A 24852-nucleotide genomic window follows, 5' to 3' on the forward strand; every position below is an offset into this window, starting at 1 on the left:
TAATACGTGCACACAGCCGAAATAACGTAATGTGCATTCGTCTTCTCTTATGGTCCCTATTTCTGTCAAAGTTAACAATTTATTTTCACGTAAGAGAAAAGCAGTCAGAACAGCTACATGTTTTTAATTTATGGGATTAAAATATTCGAAAACATTGAAGAAGTTCTAAGAGTGACACCTGTCTTGTTATTTGAGGTCTGCTTTTAGTAAGGCAGATATAAATTTCTCCTCATAAGTACTTCGAGAAGGCAGAATCATCGTCTAACAACATTCGTTTCTCGATGCCTGCCGAATCTTACGACTTTCTGGATCCCCGTATAGCCACAAACATTTGATGCATTCTACTCCCTCTTACAGCTATTGGTAGTAAGGGCAGAAATTGAATCACCTGTCTTTAACTAGGCAGTTACAGAACAATAGTCCGCCGTCATTGACTCAATATGCAACTCGGGGTAGCGAAAAAGCAGAAAATATCTTAACAATTTTTGAAGTGTTAACGATTTACATGATTATCATTTGGAAATTAATATAGCGTATACTTATGACAGAAATAATCGTGACTTAGGCCTAAGGAAAGTTTGAGCTGAAGTAGTTCTTTGCAGTATTGCGCATGTTAAACGAATTTGGATATTTTTATTAATCATGGCTTAAAAAGCATTGAATTTTATTGATATATAATTACTCCGTAAAGAGGAATTTAATACCACTGGAAAGTCGTCGCTAGTGTCCACACCATAGATAATTATGGCGAGTTACAAGCAGATGACGATGATGTCGCTGTAGTGGCGTTGTCGCAGGAGTTGGGAGATAGCAGTATTCTGTCGGTTACTAGTTATTAGGAAGAATGGCGGAAGAAAGGGAACCACCCCCACTTTTTGATACTGTGGACATAACGAAGAAAGAGGAAGACAATGATGACTTATTCACTTCCGCTATTGAAGTAAACTATAACTTTTATTCCACAACTGGACTTTGACGTGTATTTGTTTGTTTGACATGTATCTTGTCTGTGTTGAAGTGTGTTATGCTAACTGAATCCATTTAGTTTGATTGTTAGTTTTATTGAATTCAATAAAAAAACATCTGTTTTCATTTTATCCCAGGATGTAAGTCTCGAAGATGAGAAGCGAGTGCCTTTTAGGGACGTCGATGCACCAACGTTACAGTTGTCAGAGGTGTGTGTGCTATTAAATTTATCCGATAAGCAAGCGTTCAATGTATGTTATTAGTCATTTATTGGAAATTAGTAATATTATTTGCAATACAAACTAAGCAGAGAATAGTGTTACAGATGTTTCATTTTTCTTCTGATATTGAAATAATTTTTTTTTCTACATGGAAATGTAATTTGGTCTCGTTATTAATGTGGCTTAAACCAAAACATGTCAGCATGTTTCCCAGTTTACATAGCGTTAATTGTCAGGTGTTCATTGTGGGTTCGTATTAAAACATGCGAATTCATGCATTGATTTCATATTGTATTCGTTTATTGACAATAAAACCCATGGGGCAGCAGCGTTATGAGAACGTAATTAGGCTTGCTGTTTTACACGCTCCATGAAGGCTTTAACAGTTTCTGTTACGAGCAAGCCGTAATGCATGTCTGCAGTGCTAATATTTTGTAACACTATGAAAATCTCGTGCAAAATCATTAGCTAGAGACAACATAATTGTCTTTTTAAACCTTTTATGAAAAAATGCGTACTACTCAGCAAAAAGAATCCAAGAAAATGTAAAATTAACATCAGAAATCCTGAAAAAATAAGAGCACAATAAATTTGGGAAGCCATCATTTAGGAGCCTAATTGTGGTAGCAAAAAAAAAAAAAAACAAGAACTAATTAAATTATATTCTGCACTAGCGTAAATTTGTAAAAAAATAATTAAAAAGTTAATTTTGTTTTAAGGATAATCCTACCTATGAGACTCCACCAGTTGAGAGACCATCGGTGCTGAAGTCAAACTCCCTAGAAGAGGTAAGACAGTGGGTATTGTTTGTTGTTCATTTGTCGTTATAAATATAATTGGAACAAATGTTTTGTTACAGGTGGAGAAGGAAAATGATGACCAGTTTCTTGAAGTTTCTGTAACTGATCCACAGAAAGTGGGTGACGGAATGGGAGCATATGTAGCGTACAAAGTTGTAACGAGGACAAATATACGGCTATTCAAGAAGACTCATTTTGATGTAATGAGACGTTTCAGTGATTTCCTGGGCCTGCATGACAAACTAGTAGAAAAATATCTCAGATTAGGCCGCATCATACCACCAGCTCCAGAGAAGAGTGTTATAGGTTTGTTATGGAAGTATTTTACAGTTAGTATAAATTCCTCGGTTGCTGGATTTGTCTTCGTATTTAAATAGCAATTGCTACTTTTGTTGAACAAAAATTTTAATGCAGAATGTTAATATCAGTAGAATGAGTGCTATTAAATACATCAAAATTAGCATGTTTCTAAGACTTCTAAATTGAACAATGTTTGCTAGGCAGTTAGACTCTGACATTTTTATTCCAGTAAATAGTAAATGTGTGGCTCAGTAGTTTACCAGCTGTCAGATTACATATTCAAAAGTCCAGTGTACAGTTTGGACTGCGTTTTTTTTTTTTTTTTTTTTTTTTTTTTTTTTTTTTTTTTTTTTTTTTTTTCCCAATGTAGCTTTCAGAGATAATTATTCATTGATTTGAAATAAGGTGCATGTTAAACCATAGGTTCCATGAAACTGGATAAATGAGTTTAAAAATTGGAAGAAGGCAAGGGCATGCCACCGCAGATTTGGTCATGCTTAGTAAAGCCTTATTGGTGTTCATACTAACCTTTGGGTTGATGATAACTTCACCTTTTATAAATAAGTTGCAAATGTTTGTTTTCTCTAAGCAACTCGGGTCCAGTTGCAGCAGGCTGTTAAAAATATAGGATAACAAATGGGCAATACTATATTCTTACTGGGTTTGCTTTCAGAATACATATTAAAACTGTGTTCCTTCTGTCATATTTGTTCTGGGTGTTTCATAACCAATTATTTTATTTGAAATTGTCACATTTGTCATGTAGTTTGAGTGGCGATTTCAAAGTTTCATTTGTGAGTCAATGAAATTCGTGCAGTCAGGAGTTAAACCATCTGTATTTTCAGTTGCTCCTAAACTCTTGCATTAAATCCAGTTTCTATATGAAGATACTTTTGCTGCAGGATTGTAAATAATATTAAATGTTGATACATGTACATGTACATCATTAGCAAAGTTGCTTTTCTTTCCAAAAGCTGGTAGTGTGCTTGTTGCAAGTACTCTTATATTTATTGTTAATGTTTATGAAAATAGGGCTCTGCCCTTGTGATATTGATTAGTTGTACGTGGAAGTTCACACTATGGTCCTCAGTTACAGACAGGGAAAACAGAAGCATCATATTCCACCTGTCTGCTTTGACCCATGGCGACACCAATGTGGCGGATATGACCATTCACTGCGACTCCAATATGGCGCCTATGTCATTACATAAACATGACAGCAAAGACAAAAATAGATCGAAAGACCAACACATGCGTCTTCCTCCAAAAATATAATCAAACTAACGGGACAAGCATGGAAAATTGGGGGTTTTTGGCTGGGGACAAACTAAATATAAACACACACCACCATACACGACGACACAAAACGACGAAATAAATTGACAACACAAAATTCCCAAATTCCACTACACACAGTATCCTCTGTAATCAGTCACTTCCCTTCACCTATATAGCTCAACCACAATTATTGATACGACATTATAAAACTCCAAAAATTACACCACCGTCACAACTATGGGTACCACAAAACCAACACCTTGACAAACAAAATTGTAATTGAACACTTCCCTTAACCTATATAGCACAACAGCAGTTCACAATACAAAAACACCCATAGCTACAACCACACATTGGAATTGGACACTTCGCCTCACCTCTATAGGTTAACAGCAACTAAAGATACCGATAGCACCAACCAAACAACACAGAAGTACCCCTTCAACCATCAAAACACGCAAAAAATACACTGAAAAGAATGACTACTTACCACAAAAAAGTTCCGGTGCTGCACTTAGGTCAGCCACCACAATCTCTCTCTCTCTCTCTCTCTCTCTCTCTCTCTCTCTCTCTCTCTCTCTCTCTCTCTCTCTCTCTCTCTCTCTCTCCTCCCCCCCCCCCCCCCCCCCCCCCCCCAATAACTGACCCGCAAAATCCCTCTTTTGTATTTGTACATGCCCCAGTCTCATAATTTTTGAATTCCAAACTATGGTTAACTACTAAATGATGATACCCCCTCTCACCCAACCCCCTATAAGATGAAAAAGCATTGGAAACTGTTGTGCTGCCCTCTTCAATAAACTCCTCAATTAATCCCACCAATTCCCTTTTCGTCCGCCCCTACAAAACCCTCAAAACACACTCCAGAAAACCATCCCCAGATACAATGCCCCCCTCCCCCACCCATAAACCAACCAGAGACTTACCCCTCCCATACTACTTCTTCCCAAACTGCAACTCGTCAACCTCCACCACCACGCCAGGCCTTTCCAACTTATCCTGTACACTTCCCTATAAAACAAAAACCAGTCTAGAACAGTCGTCTCACTCACACCAGTCTCATGTGCACAAAAATTGTGAGAGAATCTATAACAAAAATAATACGTCATCAACACAATCTCTTGCATGCGCGACCTAGACCTCTCGAACTAGGTACAATACCTTATGGAGCGCCATAGGTTGTCCTTATGGCACTGCTACATGTAGCCGACCCTGGTCCGAGATGCTGTAACTTTTGCCAACTGCACTTCCTGCCAACACACGCTGCACCTAACCACTTCTGCCAGCAGCCCATACAGTTGCAAAAATTTTATAAGGGACAACACATTGAACCCCATTTCCACACGCAAATGAGTGCTGTTAAATTTATCTGACATATCCATACCTAACAAAAGCAGCCATAAATTAAACAAATTAACACACGACATACAGCAGACAGCACTATAGTGACTTGGACACATCAAAAACTAAATTGTTAACTCACTGAAACCAATTCCTGTGACAGCACAGTCGAAACCAATACCTTGCAGGACAAGCAGCAACACCACAATGAACCCAGTACACCACATATTACGCAAACCATAAACACACCACCTGAGGGCACCACCGACCACAACAAAACGACATCTATAAACACAACACATTCGTAAACTAAACTCCGTGCCATCGTGACATCACACACACCACAATTACATGATGGGTCAAAGCCAACAGGTGGGAGCGGACGCCTCCGTTGACCCCAAATTTATTATTATGTATGAAGTCCCTAAAATTTATTTACATTAATATGCAGTAACTTAATTTCTGAAACATTTGGTGTTTTCAATATGGAGAAATTGTTATAAGTAATGCATTTGATTTGTGTTGCTGTACCATTGTGAGAGTGCCTTAATACCTTTCAGAACTGTCATCTGACAAAAAAAATCTTATGTGTGATATTTCCCCAGCTTGACTTACGCACTGTAACCATCCCATTCTCTTCTAGGTATGACAAAAATAAAGATGTCAAATCAAGCAGAACAGGGCTCTTCTGCTGAGTTCATCGAGAAACGAAGAGCTTCTCTGGAAAGATACTTGAACCGTACAGCAGCTCATCCAGTTCTGTGTGTTGATCCTGACTTCAGAGAATTCTTGGAAGCAGGTATAAACTGTGCAGATAGTGTAATGGCATTTTAAAGTAAGAGTACGATTTTTATAAATTGTGCTTGTACAGGGGAAATGTTGTAAAATAATTCATTGACAATAGTTCTTTGTGCGCAAGTACGCGATAAATTTTAAAAAGCTCAGTGCTGAGTTGTACCCCAATTGCTGCTCATTTGTGAAAGGTGACCACTGAAGATATCTTCGTAACATTGCAGTTGTGCTAAAGTGCCTTGCATGTTTTTCAATGATATGTACCTTTCTTTTGGTTTAGGTGTCTACCCTCTTTCGTATTATTAAATTCTGTTGACCACCTCAGTGACAGGATGTTAAACCCTGAGTTTCCCTCCTTCAGTATTTATCACCAGTGCCCTAAACGTTATGAAGAGTTTGCTTGGAAGTAAAGTTGTGGAGGAGGGTACAATTGAATTATATATTTTTGTGACATACAATATGTATCCTATGTGAGTGAAAATTAAATTGTATCAGAAGGAAAATTCACTTGAAGAAACTTTAAAATTCTGTGACAGAGCTGCTGGCAAGTACTTACAAACACAACCAGCCTTTCAGGCTATTATTTCCTTACTTGCGCAGGAAGGTGTAGGTTGTGGAATGTTAAAGAGAGAGGTTACTCAGACCTTCAGATGAGGGAGCCTCCTAAACTATTTCCTTTTCCTCCCCATACTGCACCACGGAGATGCACCAAGCAATGATAAATTAGCTAAGAAAGTCCTCTGCAATGGACCTGCTGCCAATAAGAATCCCAGAAGCTGACATATAGCTACATCTCAATACAGTATCCCATGGATTTCGGAGAAAGTGGATGACCATCATCAGACCCGGCACTCTGAATAAGTGTGTACCAATATCTAGGAATGTCACTTCTCCCCTCTTGATACAGCAAGATAACCCGCTGCAGAGTGACCCTGACAGACCACGACATCTTTCCTGAAGTACGTCAAGACTCGCGTAACCTAAAACATAGGTTGTCATGATGGATTGTTGCCACAGATTTTAGCTGATGATGCAACAAAAGCAGCTTGCATTTCAACCTTATTACTATTTTCCACATCATGTATCATTACTGTCTGTTAGTCATTTCTTGGGACAGCATCACAGTTCTTAACCCAACTCTACCCCTATTATTAAAAAAAGCTATTCTCTTGGCTCATTGATTATGAAGATAAGGGGACTAACTTTGATACTGTTGAGCCCATCTGAAATACCATACACCCTCTTTCGTCCCCAAGGAATACGCTAATAGTCAAAAAGCTACAGAAGTTTCATGTACATCTGTGTCTATTGGCAGAACTAAAAATTTCATGTACTGAAAGCAAATACTGCCCAGAAATTCTGTCTCATAATCATATAGAAACTCGTAACTATATTGAATGAATGAAGGAATGCTTTCTTTATAGAGACAAGACTCTAGATTATTTTCTGCGTCTTCTAATTAATTTGATGCTTTAGTCAAACTTTTGGAGGACTTTTGTCATTGTCCTTATCTACCAGTTGAATTGTTTGATCTTCAAACAACCTAATTTAGTTTGAACATAAATTTACACATTTGAAATTTTTATGAGAATAGTACCTCTGACTGTAGTAGCTTCAACAATGTAAGTAATAAAATGTAACTGTCAGTGTTGTAAAATGAATACATAGTTAATACCTGTTTTTTTTTTTTTTTTTTTATTATTGCAGATATGGACCTACCAAAAGCTACAAACACTTCAGCACTCAGTGGTGCTGGAGTAATGCGGTTGTTTAACAAAGTTGGTGAAACGGTCAATAAAATCACCTACAAAATGGATGAAAATGACCCTGTAAGAGTTCACTGAATTACCTAAAATTTCATTCTGTTCTATACTTTGTGTTACAATAGAGTAAATGTTGGCTGTATAGATTTTCTGCCCCCCCCCCCCCCCCCCCCATGAACCACGGACTTTGAAGTTGATGGGGAGTCTTGCGTGCCTCAGCGATACAGGTAGCCATACCATAGGTGCAACCACAACAGAGGGGTATTTGTTGAAAGGCCAGACAAATGTGTGGTTCCTGGAAGGGCAGCAGACATTTCAGTAGTTGCAGGGGCAGCAGTCTGGATGATGGACTGACCTGGCCTTGTGACACTAACCAAAATGGCTTTGCTGTGCTGGTACTGCGAACAGCTGAAAGCAAGGCGAAACTACAACCGTAATTTTCCCGATAGCATGCAGTTTTACTGTGTGGTTAAATGATGGGGTCCTCATGGGTAAAATATTGCAGAGTTCAAATAGTCCCCCATTCGGATCTCCGGACGGGGAGTACTCAGGAGGACGTCGTTATCAAGAGAAAGAAAACTTGTGTTCTATGCATCGGAGCGGGGAATGTCAGATCCCTTAATCGGGCAGGTAGGTTAGAAAACTTAAAAAGGGAAATGGATAGGTTAAACTTGGAGATAGTGGGAATTAGTGAAGTTCGATGGCAAGAGGAACAAGACTTCTGGTCAGGTGAATATACAGGGTCATAAATACAAAATCAGATGGGGGTAACACAGGAGCAGGTCTAATAATGAAGGAAAAAACAGGAGTGCGGGTAAGCTACTGCAAACAGCATCATGAACACAGTATTGTGGCCAAGATAGACACGAAGCCAACGCCTACCACAGTAGTACAAGTTTATATGCCACCTAGCTCCACAGATAACGAAGAGATTGATGAAATGTATGATGAGATAAATAAAATTATTCAGATAGTGAAGGGAGATGAAAATTTAATAGTCTTGGGTGACTGGAAGTTGATAGTAGGGAAAGGAAGAGAAGGAATACGAAGTGAATATGGAATGGGGGTAAGGAGTGAAAGAGAAAGCCGCCTAGTAGAATTTTGCACAGAGCATAACTTAATCATAGCTAACACATGGTTCGAGAATCATGAAAAAAGGTTGTATACGTGGAAGAGGCCTGGAGATAATGGAAGGTTTCAGATAGATTATATAATGGTAAGACAGAGATTTAGGAACAAGCTTTTAAATTGTAAGACATTTCCAGGGGCAGATGTTGACTCTGACCACAATCTCTTGGTTATGAACTGTAGATTAAAACTGAAGAAACTGCAAAAAGGTAGGAATTTAAAGACATGGGACCTGGATAAACTGACAGAATCAGAGCTTGTAGAGTGTTCCAGAGAGAGCATTAGGGAACGATTGACAGGTATGGGGGAAAGAAATACAGTAGAAGAAGAATGGGTAGTTTTGAGGGATGAAATGGTGAAGGCAGTAGAGGATGAAGTAGGTAAAAAGAGGGCTAGTAGAAATCCTTGGGTAATAGAAGAGATATTGAATATACTTGGTGACAGGAGAAAATATAAAAATGCAGTAAATGAAGCAGGCAAAAAGGAATACAGACATCTCAAAAATGAGATCGACAGTGCAAAATGGCTAAGCAGGGATGGCTAGAGGACAAATGTCAGGATGTAGAGCCATATCTCTCTAGGGGTAAGATATATACTGGCTACAGGAAAATTAAAGAGACCTTTGGGGAAAAGAGAACCACTTTTATGAATATCAAGAGCTCAGCTGGAAACTGTTATAAGCAAAGAAGGGAAAGCAGAAAGGTGGCAGGAGTATATAGAGGGTCTATACAAGGGCGATGTACTTGAGGACAATATTATGGAAATGGAAGAGGATGTAGATGAAAATGAAATAGGAGATATGATACTGCATGAAGAGTTTGACAGCACTGAAAGACCTAAGTCGAAATAAGGCCCCTGGAGTAGACAACATTCCATTAGAACTTTTGACAGCCTTGGGAGAGCCAGCCCTGTCAAAACTCTACCACCTGGTGACCAAGATGAATGAGACCGGCGAAATACTCAGACTTCAAGAAGAATATTATAATTTCAATCCCAAAGAAAGCAGGTGTTGACGGGTGTGAAAATTACCGAACAATCAGTTTAATAAGCCACGGCTGCAAAATACTAATGCGAATTCTTTACAAACAAATGGAAAAACTGGTAGAAATGCGACCTTGGGGAAGATCAGTTTGGATTCCGTAGAAATACTGGAACACACGAGGGAATACTGACCCTGTGACTTATTTTAGAAGCTAGATTAAGGAAAGGCAAACCTACATTTCTAGCATTTGTAGACTTAGAGAAAGCTTTTGACAATGTTGATTGGAATACTGTCTTCCAAATTCTGAAGGTGGCACGTGTAAAATACATGGAGCAAAAGGCTATTTACAGTTTGTACGGAAACCAGATGGCAGTTACTAGAGTCGAGGGACATGAAAGGGAAGCAGTGGTTGGGAAGGGAGTGAGACAGGGTTGTAGCCTATCCCTGATGTTATTCAATCTGTATGTTGAGCAAGCAGTAAAGGAAACGAAAAATTCGGAGTAGGTATTAAAATCCATGGAGAAGAAATAAAAACTTTGAGGTTCGCCGATAACACTGTAATTCTGTCAGAAACAGCAAAGGACTTGGAAGAGCAGTTGAACGGAATGGACAGTGTCTTGAAAGGAGGGTAAAAGATGAACATCAACAAAAGCAAAACAAGGATAATGGAATGTAGTTTAATTAAATCAGGTGATGCTGAGGGAATTAGGTTAGGAAATGACACACTGAAAGTAGTAGATGAGATTTGCTATTCGGGGAGCAAAATAACTGATGATGGTCGAAGTAGAGAGGATATGAAATGTAGACTGGCAATGGCAAGGAAAGAGTTTGTGAAGAAGAGAAATTTGTTAACATCGAGTATAGATTTAAGTGTCAGTAAGTCTTTTTTCAAAGTATTCATATGGAGTGTAGCCATGTATGGAAGTGAAACACGGACAATGAATAGTTTGGACAAGAGAATAGAAGCTTTCGAAATGTGGTGCTACAGAAGATTAGATAATGAGAAGGTATTGAATAGAAGTGGGAAGAAGAGAATTTTGTGGCACAACTTTACTAGAAGAAGGGATTGATTGGTAAGACATGTTCTGAGACATCAAGAAATCACCAATTTAGTATTGGAGGGCAGTGTGGAGGGTAAAAATCGTAGAGGGAGACAAAGAGATGAATACACTAAGCAGATTCAGAAGGATGTAGGTTGCAGTAGGTACTGGGAGATGAAGCAGCTTGCACAGGATAGAGTGGCATGGAGAGCTGAGTCAAGCCAGTTTCTGGACTGAAGACCATAATGTCGACGACAGATTTTCTGAGTGTCTGTTGTTTAGAAGCCCTAAAACTGCAAAATGAGTTGTTTAAATGGAGTTTTGTGGAGACTGGTTTGCTTGCAGACTAGTTTACCTGGTCCTCTAAACTGTTAGATGGCTGCAGAAGGGGTATATGCAGTTGTTGGTCAGTGTAATGTTAGTTACATCCTGCTCTTTCACTACTAGCAGATGTAAAGTTCCTCTGTTTCCTGAGTTGACTTCATTTTCTGGGAATACAGCACCCCGGTATATTCAACCAGTGTAGCTGAAGTGAGAAAACAGATCTAGCCCACGATGATGATCATCGTATGACGTTGCGGTAAACACACACAACCCTAAGTTGTTGATTCTCATAAACCTGTTTATAGTGTGAACTGTCTTGTTTGTCTAAGACATATCCTACGGATGGAATTTATTTTGTCATTATCAGTTGCCTCCATTAATCAAATGGAAATAGATTCAGGGTGAGTGGAGAAGTACTGATCAGCGGTGAACACTGCTATAGTTCAAAACTCTACAGTGCCTTTGTACAGGGTGATCCACAAAGATACGCAAACATATTAATATATGTTATTCTACAAGTAAAACTAAAAAAAAGGTTGATATAATCATAGGTCCTCAAATGTTCAGTTACGGAGTTACGGCTAATAAAAGATTTTGCCCAAAGTTTAGCAACTTCGCTAATACGAAGCCATCACAAAACTGTAAGAGGTTAAAATACAGCACAATTTCCATTTATTTTGTTATTTATCTGGTGAATATAATAAAACATATTCCAGGCGAGTATCTGCAATAGTTTTCCAGAACATCCAGAGCAGCAAAGAAGCAATTTTTTAAAGTTTTTAATTATTAACTACTTGGTCCAATTTGTTTTTTAAGTTCCAGACAACTGCACAAAGTTTTCAACAGAAGTTGTAGAGAATTTAATTTTGGAAAAATGATGGTAGTAACATTAACTGAAACTGCATGTATTTGTCAGATAATAGCTTTCATTAATACCACAGCATACATGAACTCGTGTTAAAACAGAGAATATGGTTTCAGTTAAATACATTGTTTTGTTTTTTCACTGAACAATGCAGAAAACTTAACTCATTTCAAGCTTAGGAAATGACTGAAACAACTAATGCTTGCCAACAATGACATAAACATTACTACATTCTTAATGGAAAGTAAACAGATTTACTTGTATAATAATCTTTGCTTCTCTGGGTGTTTTGGAAAACTACTGCAGATACACGTCTGGGACATGTTTTATTACATTCACCAGACCAATAACAACGAAATAAATGCAAATAGTGCTTTACTTTAATGTCGCACAGCTGTGCGATGGCTTCATATTATCGACGTTGCTAGATTTCAGGCAAAATCTTTTGTTAGCCATCGCTCGGTAACTAAACATTTGTGGACCTTTGATTATATCAACTTTTTTCTTTAGTTTTACTTGTAGAATAACATATTAAAATATTTGCATATCTTCATGAATCACTCTGTAGACTACAGAAACACTTAAAGGCTAGGCATGCAAAGCTGAAGAACAGCGGCAGACTGTATGTAGAACTCAACTAGCCAGCTGCTCTAAACAATGTGACCTGAAAGCTCAGGTTGTGGCCAGTAGGTTTTTGTCTTGTTGCTGCTTTATTGGTTAGGTTGTCATGAAGACACACTGCTGTTATGTTGTAATGATTGAAAGCTTGAGATCATCTGCACCAAATGGCCTGCCTTTCAATTTATAAATGGTTAGTGTTATAGTACTCACAAAGAAAGTGGGGAACAGGAAGATATTAGAAAATTATTTATGGCTTTGGATGCATTATGATTGTATTTTAAAGGTGGACAGCTTATTTCAATAAGAATTTGCATGAAGGGCATCTGTGCTGTCGAACTGCTAGATTCTGTACATTACTAGGTTGTTGAACAGTTCGTTGATGCCTACACAAATGTAGAGACAGTTGACAAAAGGTTAGTTGTTTCTCTTCCTTGATCTTTACACAATAAGAACTTTTGCAAAATATGCAAGGAACATAAGTAGTTCCATCTGCATTGCATTTCTTATGAAAAACTATAATTGCTGCTGTTATGGACCTTTGTTTATTAAGCAATAGAATATATTGTTAAATTAAAGGTGCAATATCATTATTCCCCTTGTCATGTCCAGTTTGACATTTTTTATGTATACCAGGCCAAAATATTAATTACTTCAGTTTATAATGTAGTAATGGGTATGGATTTCAGAAGCTATTTTATCTATTGCAGTGGTTTGAAGAGAAAACACAGCAAGTGGAGAATCTGGATCTACAGTTACGCAAGCTGCATACAAGTGTAGAGCTGCTCGTCTTGCACCGCAAAGATCTTGCGACCCTCACATCGTCATTTGCAAAGAGTGCAGCTATGCTTGGCAACTGTGAGGAACACACCTCCCTGTCAAGAGCACTTGCACAACTTGCAGATGTTGAAGAAAAGGTATAAAGCTTACCCTATCTTCTTGTGTGGTTGTAATCTTCAATTATAACAAATTTATTGTGGAAATCTAATTGACTTTAGTTCATACAGTGGAAATCCCGGGTTGGAATGTCAACATTGTATGGAAGAGATAGATTGCTACTTACCATAAAGACATCAGGTTGTAGATGTTCACAAGTAAAAGATTAGCTTTCAACCACAGCCTTAGTCAGCAAGACACACACACACACACACACACACACACACACACACACACACACACACACACACACACACACACACATTCAAGCACACACACCTGACTGCCACATCCGTCAGCTTGGGCCGGCCCCACCAGTGGGTCCACAACTCTTTTGTAGATATGTGCGTAGCGAGCATGGGCCCCCAAGCTAATGTGGCCCTCCTTCCTTTCGGAGCTGCATACCTTCCTTTTCTGCATCCTTCCCTATCCCCCGTCTTCGCCCCCCTCCCCTCACCTCTGGCTCTTTCCTTCCCTTTCTCCCCCTCTGGGAGTATGGTTTGTGCCTACGTCTGGAGACGGACGCTCGTAAATGTAACACATTCTTCGCCTCCTCTGCTTGTATGTCTTCATCCTTCCTTTGTCCTTCTCTTCTCTTTTCCTTACCTCTTCTCTTTACCCTTTTCTCCGCTGTGGTATTTGAGACCTCTCTTCTTTCCTTTCCCTTTCTTTGTTTTTCCTTTCCCTTTCTTTGTTTTTCCTTTCCCTTTCTTTGTTTTTCCTTTCCCTTTCTTTGTTTTTCCTTTCCCTTTCTTTGTTTTTCCTTTCCCTTTCTTTGTTTTTCCTTTCCCTTTCTTTGTTTTTCCTTTCCCTTTCTTTGTTTTTCCTTTCCCTTTCTTTGTTTTTCCTTTCCCTTTCTTTGTTTTTCCTTTCCCTTTCTTTGTTTTTCCTTTCCCTTTCTTTGTTTTTCCTTTCCCTTTCTTTGTTTTTCCTTTCCCTTTCTTTGTTTTTCCTTTCCCTTTCTTTGTTTTTCCTTTCCCTTTCTTTGTTTTTCCTTTCCCTTTCTTTGTTTTTCCTTTCCCTTTCTTTGTTTTTCCTTTCCCTTTCTTTGTTCCTCCCTGTGCGTGTCTGAAGGCCGACCCACGCATTTTCATGCATAGCCGGTGACGGGGTGACGCGTAATTCCCCGACCCGGGTAGACAGGTAGGACACGTACGTACCCCCTGGTAACGGCCAGGCCCAGGGAAGGGTGATTACCCGAACTGATACCTTCTGAAAGTGCAGATTGGTCCCTCCGTCCATTTGTCGGAAGGTGTGACCTGAGGTGTGAACAATCACCTAAGGCGGGAGTGCCCTCAGAGAGGGCCCCCACAAGGGAGGAGCGCGCCATCGGAGACGCCGGTAATCGTGGGGATTCTTCCGCAATGGTTTCCTCACCTTCCACTATGTCTGCTCACAAGCGTCAGTTCACTGAGTCTCAGCCACAGACAGTTCTTCCATCGTTGCCACAGTTCCTTGTTGTTTCTCGGTCTGACGAAGGTCATGACTTCTCCACGGTCAATCCTTTCATTATTCAGAAAGGTGTCGACGCAATTGCAGGTCCTGTAAAGTCTTGTTCCAGATTACTGAATGGCACCTTGTTGTTAGACACAGTCAGTGCCCTCCAGGCACAAAAATTGCTGCGTACTTCACTTCTCCCCACCTTCTCTGTCCGGGTGGAACCGCACCGTACTTTAAATTCCTCGCGTGGAGTCGTTTGTACACGGTCACTCGATGGATTGTCTGACGATGAAATTCAGCACTGCCTGTCTGACCAGGGCGTAACTGCTGTTCATAGAGTTATGAAAAGGGTTGATACGAACATCATTCCAACCCGCACTGTCTTCTTGACATTTGACAAAGTTCAACCCCCATCGAAAATGAAAGCAGGCTGTGAGAATTTCCGTTCGCCCTTACGTCCCAAACCCTACGCGTTGCTATCGGTGTCAGTGGTTCAATCACACCAGCCAGTCCTGTTCCAAGCCGGCCAAATGTGTTGTGTGGCAAGGATGCCCATGAGGGTGCTTGTCCACCTCCATCCCCACGCTGCATCAACTGTATGGGTGACCACGCTGCTTCCTCTCGAGATTGCCCCCTTTTTAAAGATGAAAAGCTCATTCAGGAAATCAGAGTGAAGGAAAAGGTGTCGACCTTTGCTGCTCGAAAATTATTCGCCAGTCGACAGCCCACCGTGCCTCAGACAGGAAAATACAGCACTGTCCTTGCTTCTCCTCGGCCAACAAAGGAGGCGGCCACGCAGACTTGCGACCTCACCTTCAGTGCCACGGTCGTCAGATCGGCCAGCGCAAAGATCGCCCATTCAACCTCACCACTTTTGCCTGCCCACTCTATGGCTCACCCTTCATCGGGTTCTGCTAAATCTCGAGCCCAAAAATCAGACACCAAGACTTCGAAAAAAGAGCATACTCGTGAAGATTTTTTACGTACCCCAACTTCACAACCATCGGTTCCTCCTCTATCTAAACATCATATTTCCAAGAAGGCTACTAAGAAACCCAGTTCATCTCCTTCTCCGCCAAGGCGTGTCCCATCTACAGCACCAACTGGCGGATTTCGCCCTCGACCGTCTTCTGTGTCGCCGAGGCGCACTGCTGGCGGCCGATCAACCAGCCGATCGCTAGTGGCAGGAGTTGCTCCTGAACAACAATGGATCAGGATCTTCTGCCTTCGGCTGAATGCCATTCCATGCTGTCAGTCGCAAGCTCTGAGCAGTCGTTGATGGCAACCTTGGTCACATTCCTCCATTTTCTGTTCACCCTACGTCCATTATCCACTGGAATATCCGCGGCATTTGAGCCAATCGGGATGAATTGTCGATCCTCTTACGATCCTACTCGCCGGTCATCTTCTGTCTTCAGGAAACAAAGCTGCGTCCCCATGACCGCTTTGTTCTCCCCCATTTTCAGGCCGTCCAATTTGATCTCCCCTCTGTTGAAGGCACTCCAGCCCATTGAGGACTCATGATTCTTCTCCATGATACTCTCCATTATCACCCAATCCACTTAAGCACTTCCTTCCAAGCTGTCGCTGTCTGTCTTTCCCTTTCTGGATTTACCTTTTCTCTTTGTACTGTATACATTCAATCGTCCACACCAATGGCACGAGCTGATCTCCTTCATCTTCTTGGTCAGCTTCCACCCCCCCTATTTGCTGGTTGGGGACTTCAATGCCCACCACCCGCTTTGGGGATCTCCACATCCTTGTCCACGTGGCTCACTATTGCTAGACGTCTTCCACCAAGCGGATCTAGTTTGCCTCAACATTGGAGTCCCTACATTTTTGTCTGCCTTCACGACAAATTTCTCTCATTTGGACGTTTCGGTTGGTACTGTTCTGCTAGCTCGGCGCTCGAATGGTTCGCCCTTGATACACACTAGAGTGATCACTTTCCATGTGTCATTAGACTGCAGCCTCAACTGCCATATATGTGCCCGCGATGCTGGAAGTTTGCCCAAGCCGATTGGACACTTTTTTCGTCTCCAGCGACATTCGATAACCGTCACTTTCCCAGCGTCGACGATGAGGTCACACATATTACTGACGTTATTCTTACAGCTGCGGAACGTTCAATACCACGCACCTCCGAATTGCCCCGGCGCCCCCCAGTTCCTTGGTGGAACGAGGCGTGCCGTGACGCAATACATGAGCGGCGACGTGCTCTTCGCATTTTCCGCCACCATCCTACTTTGGCCAACTGTATCCGCTATAAGCAGTTCCGTGCGCGATGCTGTCATGTCATCCGCGATAGCAAGAAGGTAAGCTGGAAATTCTTTATTAGCTTATTTAACACCTTCACTCCCTCCTCGGAAGTTTGGAGTCGGATTCGACGGTTATCAGGTGCGCCTAGTTTCTCCCCGGTCTCTGGGCTCACTGTCACGCATGATACATTAGTGGACCCTGTCGCAGTTTCTAACTCATTGGGTCAGCACTTTGCTGAGATTTCGAGCTCTTCAAATTACCCGCCAGCGTTTCTCCTGAAGAAACGTGCAGCGGAAGTGCAACCTCTTGCTTTCTTCTCTCAAAATCGCGAAAGCTATAATACTGTTTTCTCCGTGCGGGAACTCCGACATGCACTCTCTTCTTCTCGCTCCTCCGCCCCAGGACCGGATGGTATCCACGTCCAAATGTTGCTGCATTTATCAACCCACAGTCTGCGTTACCTCCTTCGCATTTGTAATCGAATTTGGACCGACAGTACTTTTCCCAGACGATGGCGGGAAGCTATCGTCGTTCCTGTTCCGAAACCTGGAAAGGACAAACATCTCCCCTCTAGCTATCGCCCTATTTCTCTCACGAGTATTGTATGTAAGGTTTTGGAGCGTATGGTGAATTGCCGTTTAGCTTGGTGGCTGGAGTCCCGCAGTCTTTGAACACCTGCCCGATGCAGATTCCGAAAGCATCATTCTGCAGTTGACCATCTTGTTGCTCTCTCCACTTATATCATGAACAATTTTCTCCGGAAACGCCAAACAGTAGCAATATTTTTTGATCTGGAGAGAGCATACGATACCTGTGGGAGGACAGGCATCCTCCGCACACTGTTCTCTTGGGGCTTTCGAGGTCGGCTGCCTCTTTTTCTTTGCGAATTTATGGCACAGCGCACATTTAGAATGCGGGTGAACACTACTCTCTCCCGTACTTTCTCCCAAGAAAACAGGGTACCCCAGGGCTCTGTGCTGAGTGTTGTACTGTTTGCCATTGCCATAAATCCAATTATGGATTGTCTCCTTCCTGATGTCTCGGGCTCCCTCTTTGTGGACGATTTTGCGATCTACTACAGCTCTCAATGGACCAGCCTTCTTGAACGTCGTCTTAAAGGATGTCTCGATCGCCTCCACTCTTGGAGCATCGAATCCGGCTTCCGTTTTTCTCCCAGTAAGACCGTTTGTGTTAATTTTTGGCGACGTAAGGAGTTTCTTCCACCCTCCTTACATCTAGGACCTGTCAACCTTCCGTTTTCAGACGTCGCTAAATTCTTGGGTCTTATGTTTGACAAAAAACTGTGCTGGTCCTCCCACGTTTCCTATCTTTCGGCTCAACACCCTCCGTGTCCTGAATGGTACCTCCTGGGGAGCGGACCGAGTGGTCCTTCTCCGCCTCTATCGCGCCTTAGTGAGCTCGAAATTGGACTATGGAAGCATAGTCTACTCCTCTGCTCGGCCGTCTATTCTTCGGCGTCTCAACTCTATCCAACACCGTGGATTACATTTAGTGTCTGGAGCTTTTTACACCAGCCCTGTGGAAAGCCTTTCTGCTGAGACTGCTGAACCTTTGCTGTCCAATCGGCGAGCAGTCCTTCTGAGACATTATGCTAGCCATCTGTCTTCTATGCCTGCTAATCCAGCCCATGACATTTTTTTCGATGCCTCCTTTGATGTAGGGTATGCAGGCCACCCCTCCTCCCTACTACCACTGGGAGTCCGCTTCCATCAACTGCTCCATTCTCTTTCCTTCTGCTTTCCTAAAACCTTCCTGACAACTTGGGGTACAGCACCACCTTGGCTCCGTCCCCGGATCTGCCTGCTCCGTGACCTTTGTCAATTTCCCAAGGATGGTACCCCTTCATTTGTTTATCGTCAGGCATTTGCTGCTCTATGTGCACAGATGAAGGAAGCCACATTTATTTACACTGATGGCTCGAAAACATCGTTAGGTGTAGGGAGTGCCTATATTGTTGGCGACACCCCAAATCAATTTCGGCTTCCTGACCAGTGTTCGGTTTATACTGCGGAGCTTTACGCTGTTCTCCAGGCTGTCCACTACATCCGCCGCCATCAGCAGATACAGTATGTTATCTGCTCAGATTCTCTCAGCTCTCTCCTCAGTCTCCAAGCTCTTTACCCTGTGCACCCTCTGGTCCACCGGATTCAGGACTGTCTGCGCTTGCTCCACCTGGGGGGCATCTCGGTGGCGTTCCTCTGGCTCCCGGGACACGTTGGTATCTGTGGAAATGAGGCGGCTGATATTGCGGCCAAGGCTGCAGTATCTCTTCTTCGGCCAGCTATTCAATCGATTCCCTTCGCCGATCTACGGAGCGTTTTATGTCGTCGTGTCGTTCTTTCATGGCACGCACATTGGTCGACACTTCCCCATAATAAATTGCGGGACGTGAAAGCTCTTCCTTGTGCTTAGACCTCTTCCTCCTGAACGCGTCGTCGGGAGGAGGTAATTTTAACTAGACTCCGGATAGGGCACTGTCTTTTTAGCCATCGACATCTTTTAAGCGGCGATCGTCCCCCACTCTGCCCTCACTGCTCTCGGCTGTGGACGGTAAGACACCTTTTAATTGAGTGCCCCTATTTTACTCTGTTACGCGCTCGTCTACAGCTGTCGCCTGATATATCGTCAATTTTAGCAGATGACACGCGCTCGGCCGATCGCGTTCTCGAGTTTATTAGTGCCAGGGAAATGACATCAGTTATTTGAAGCTTTTTTTTTTTGGGACAACCACCCCCATTCTGTAGTGGATTTTTAAGCCTTCCTTCTGCTTTTAGTTTCTCCAATTTTGAGTTTCGTTCCCATTGCTGCTGGTTTCCATTTTCAGTTTTTACTGTTTCCTAAGTCACTGACCGGGCGCTAATGACCATAGCAGTTTTGCACAAAAAAAAAAAAAAAAACTTGGCCCAGAATTCAACTATTGGGTAGAATGAAAGCAGCAGTCTGGAGGGGATTGGGGAAAATGAAGGGATAATAGTATATGGTTAAGTGTGGTGTTGGGGGGGGGGGGGGGGGTGCTGCCTGGTAGAGTGGGCAGGGGCTGGACTGCCACCAACAGGTGCAGTGTTGGGAGGCTCACCAGACTGCAGGATTTTACAGCGAGAAAGGAAAGTCGTGGAATACAAGACCCTGGACCGACTGACCTACACGGAGGCAAAGAGGAAATTTGAGCACCTACAGCCTGTGGCTATGACCTACTCTTATGCCACCATTATGAGAACAGTTGTAGCCCCATCAGTTCCGTGACTTCCAGTCGGCTCACAGAGCTGGAAGGCTACACCCTCCTTATTGCTCCCACACCACCTGCCTCTGGAGTACTGTCTCCCCAACCATTGGGAACACCAGTCCCCACTTCTCAGCTAGAGATGTGTAAGTCTTACTCGGCTCCTCTCATTAGGAAGGGGTCCCTTGGGTCACTCCCTTCCCAGGTTTCTGCTAGTGGGGAAGATGACAGCCGCCAGTGGCGGAAGTGCCCAAAAGCAGCTGGTCGTAGGGCTTCACGATCATCCTCAGTCCCGGATACTGAATCAGAGAAGCCCTCCCAGCCAGAGAAACCCAAGGATCAGTGAGAGAAATCCAGAAAGAAGACTCCCAAGACCAAGCGAATTGCAGTGACACCCTCACCACTGTTGCCTACAAGCTCTGTGTCTGAGGATGAGGTGAAGATTCTGGCGTCTGCTGAGGACCTAGATCTCGCCAGACCCTCAGACACAATGCATATAGCCTGTTCAGGAAATAAGTCGGTGGCAGCAGGTGACCCGGAGGCGTAGACTACCTTATTGAGTGTTCCATGCCTTCCCAGTCTCACGATCACATCATCCTCCAGCGAAACTGCGGTGATTTTTTTTTTTTTTTTTTTTTTTTCCCCACCACTTGGCTGAACTATGGCAAATGTTAAGCTTTACAACTGCTTTCTGCATTGCCCTCCAGGAAACCTGGTTTCCAGTAATGCGGACCCCTGCCCTTCACGGCTACAGGGATATTACAAGAACCGTAGCAAATATAAGTGTCAGGTTGAGTTTGCGTTTGCCCTGAACTCAGTATGTAGTGGACCTGTGCCCGTTCAAACTCCTCTTGAAGCTGTGGCTGTCAGGATACGGATGACACAGGAAATAACTGTCTGCAACGTGTATCTCCCTCCAGCTGGTGCGGTACCCCTGAATGTATTGGCTGCATTGATTGATCGACTCCCCAAACCTTGCTTACTTTTCGGAGATTTTAATGCCCGTAACCCCTTGTGGGGTAGCACCATGCTTACTGGCCATGCCAGAGATGTCGAAAGTTTGCTGCCCCAACTCGACCGCTTCCTCTTAAATACTAGGGTCGCCACACATTTCAATGTGGTTCATGGTAGTTACTCTGCCATTGATTTATCAATTTGCAGCCTAGGACGACTCCCATTTATCCACTGGATAGCACATGATGACCTGTGTGGTACTGACCACTTCCCCATCTTCCTGTCACTCCCCCAGTGTCATGCCCACGGACACCTACGGGCTTTAAACAAGGCAGACTGGGCAGCCTTCACCTCTCCTGTCACCAATGAATCTCCCCCATGTGTTGTCATCGATGTTGTGATTGAGCAGGTCACTACGATGATAATTTTTGCAACGGAAAATGCGATCCCTCGTTCTCTAGGGTGTGCCCGGTGAAAGACAGTCCAGTGGTAGTTGCCGGAAGTCGCTGAGGCAATTAAAGTGTGTCGGCGAGCTCTACAGTGACATAAGGGGCTCCCTTCCCTAGAGCACCTAATAGCCTTTAAGCCGCTTCGTGCCTGCATTTGCCTGCTTGTAAAACAGTGCAAACAGGAGTGTTGGGAGAGGTACATGTTGACCATTGGGTGCCATACGTTACCTTCCCAAGCCTGGATGAAGATCAGACGTCTTTTTGGGTACCAGACCGCAACAGGTGTACTTGGCATTAACATCAATGGCATGCTCTCTACTGACACAAACGCGATTGCCGAGCGCACTCTGCCCAAGCGCATGCATCGGAGAAATACCCCCCAGCTTTTTGCACCTTCAAACAGCGGATGGAAAGGAAAGTCCTCTCGTTCACTACATGCCCCAGTGAACCCTATAATGCCCCATTTACAGAGTGGGAGCTCCTTAGCGCCCTTGCACATTGCCCCAATGCAGCTCCTGGGCCGGATCGGATCCACAGTCAAATGATTAACCATCTCTCGTCTGACTACAAGCGATATCTCTTTGTCATCTTCAACCGGATCTGGTGCGATGGTATCTTTCCATATCAATGGTGGGAGAGCACCTTCATTCCGGTGCTAAAATCCGGTAAATATCCGCTTGATGTGGATAGCTATCAGCCCATCAGCCTCACCAACATTCTCTGTAAGTTGCTGGAATGTATGGTGTGTCAGCAGTTCGGTTGAGTCCTGGAGTCACGTGGCCTACTGGCTCCATGTAAGGGCAGCTTCCGCCAAGGTCACTCTACCACTGATAACCTTGTGTCCCTTGAGTGTGTCATCCGAACAGCCTTTCCCAGATGCAAACAGCTGGTTGCCGTCTTTTTTTTATTTACATAAAGCTTACGACATGACCTGGTGACATCGCATCCTTGCCACATTGTATGAGTGGGGTCTCTGGGTTCCACTACCGATTTTTATCCTAAACTTCCTGACGCTCTGTACTTTCAGTGTCCAAGTTGGTGCCTCCTATAGTTCCCCCCGTATTTAGGAGAATGGTGTTCTGCAGGGTTCTGTATTGAGTGTATCTGTATTTTTGGTGGCCATCAACAGCCTAGCAGCAGCTGTAGGGGCGTTGGTCTCCCCTTCTCTGTATGCAGATGACTTTGGCATTTCGTATTGCTCCTTCAGTACTGGCATTGCTGAGCAGCACCTACGGGGAGTCTTGGGCTCTAGCCCAGGGCTTCCAGTTTTCAGTCGCAAAGTCGTGTGTCATGCACTTCTGTCAGTGTTGTACTGTTCATCCGGAACCTGAATTTTATGTTAATGACAATACACTCACTGTAGTGGAGGCGTATAGATTCTTAGGACTGGTTTTCGATGCCCGATTGACTTGGCTAACTCACCTTCGTCAGCTTAAGCGGGAGTGCTGGCAACACCTCAGTGCTCTCCACTGCCTGAGCAACACCAACAGTGGTGCAGATCACTCTATGCTGCTGCAGCTCTACAGAGCCCTTGTTCAATCCCACCTTGACTATGGAAGTCTGGTTTACAGTTGGGTGGCACCCTCAGCGTTGGGTTTCCTCGGCCCAGAGCACCACAGTGGCATTCGCCTAGTGATGGGAGCTTTTAGAATGAGTCCAATGACCAGTGTCCCATTGGAGGCCGGAGTCCCTCCGTTGCAGATTCGGCGTGCACAACTGCTCACCAGTTATGTTACACACATTCGTAGTTCTCCTGAGCATCCGAATTACTGTCTCCTTTTCCCACCCATGGCAGTTCATCTCCTGCATCGGTGGCCCAGGTCAGGGCTCACAATTGTGGTTCGCGTGCGATCCCTTCTCTCTGAACTGGAGTCCTTCCCTTTACCACTTCTACTTGAGGTTCATTCACGTACACCACCATGGTGTACACCTTGGCCAAAGCTTCGTCTGGACCTTTTGCATGGTACTAAGGACTCTGTTAACCCGCTGCTCTCCACTGTCACTTCCTCTTGATTCTTGACGTGTTATGTTGCTCTGAACTTGTTTACAATGATGGCTCAGTGGCTGATGGTAGTGTCGGCTTCACCTATGTCCACAGAGGCCATATTGAACAGCGCTCCTTGGCCACTAGTTGCAGTGTATTCACTGCAGAGTTTGTGGCCATATCTCGTGCACTTCAGTACATCTGTTCCTGTTCTGGTGAGTCGTTTCTTCTCTGTTCTGACTCCCAGAGCAGCTTACAAGCTTTAGACCAGTGCTACCCTCGCCATCCTTTGGTAGCGAACATCGAGGAGTCCATCTCTGCCCTGGAATGGTCCAGTCGTTCAGTGGTGTTTGTGTGGACACCAGGACACGTCGGAATCCCAGGCAACAAACTTGCTGACATGCTGGCTAAATGGGCTACACTGAAACCGCTCCTTGAGATGGGCATCTCTGAAACTGACCTGCATTCTGTCTCACACCACAAGGTTTTTCGGCTTTGGGAGACAGAGTGGCATAACAGTATGCACAACAAACTGCGTGTCATTAAGGAGACTGCGAAGGTGTGGAAGTCTTCCCTGCGGGCTTTTCGTAGGAAATCGATTGTCCTTTGTTGACTCCGCATTGGCCACAAGTGGCTCACAACTGATTACCTTCTTCGTCGCGAGGACCCACCTCAGTGTTGCTGTGGCTCCCAAATGACAGTTGTTCACCTCTTTGCTGGACTGCCCACTTTTAGCTGCTCTGCGGCGGACTTTCAATATCCCCAACACCCTACCTTCAGTGATGAGTGTCAATGCCTCAACAGCAGCTTTAGTTTCACATTTTATTCGTGAGGATGGGTTTTATCATTTGATCTGAGTTTTAGCACATGTCCTTTGTCCCTCTGTGTCCTCCACCCTAGGGCTTTTAGGATGGAGGTTTTAATGTGTTGCAGAATGGCTGGCTTTTATTCTTATGGTCAGCCAGCCATGGTATTCTGCTTTCTTGTTTTCAATCTCCTCTCCCTGTTTCTTGCGTGTGTCTGTGGGTTTCTTGTCCTGTTTTGTTTATTGTAGTGTTTGTTGTCCTTCTTCTTCTTCTTCTTCTTCTTCATTTCTCCTGTTATTGTGCCGTACGTCGTCTTTATTTTCTTCTTTCCTGTGGGTAATTATTCTACTGGGAACATGAGACTG

General features: G+C 43.5%; 1 protein-coding gene across 1 annotated transcript in view; it reads left to right on the plus strand.

Moving 5' to 3' along the window:
• Positions 1-746: 746 nt before the first annotated feature.
• Positions 747-24852, plus strand: part of LOC124798535 (sorting nexin-2) — a 53456-nt gene continuing 29350 nt past the window's right edge. Inside the window, exons 1-7 of the mRNA XM_047261984.1 lie at positions 747-940; positions 1104-1175; positions 1907-1975; positions 2047-2293; positions 5550-5705; positions 7406-7527; positions 13129-13335. Of these exons, the coding sequence (XP_047117940.1) occupies positions 845-940; positions 1104-1175; positions 1907-1975; positions 2047-2293; positions 5550-5705; positions 7406-7527; positions 13129-13335 (969 nt within the window). The 5' untranslated portion in view covers positions 747-844. The remainder of the gene's footprint in view (positions 941-1103; positions 1176-1906; positions 1976-2046; positions 2294-5549; positions 5706-7405; positions 7528-13128; positions 13336-24852) is intronic.

This window comes from Schistocerca piceifrons, chromosome 5, assembly GCF_021461385.2.
Source record: "Schistocerca piceifrons isolate TAMUIC-IGC-003096 chromosome 5, iqSchPice1.1, whole genome shotgun sequence".
Lineage (NCBI taxonomy): Eukaryota > Metazoa > Arthropoda > Insecta > Orthoptera > Acrididae > Schistocerca > Schistocerca piceifrons.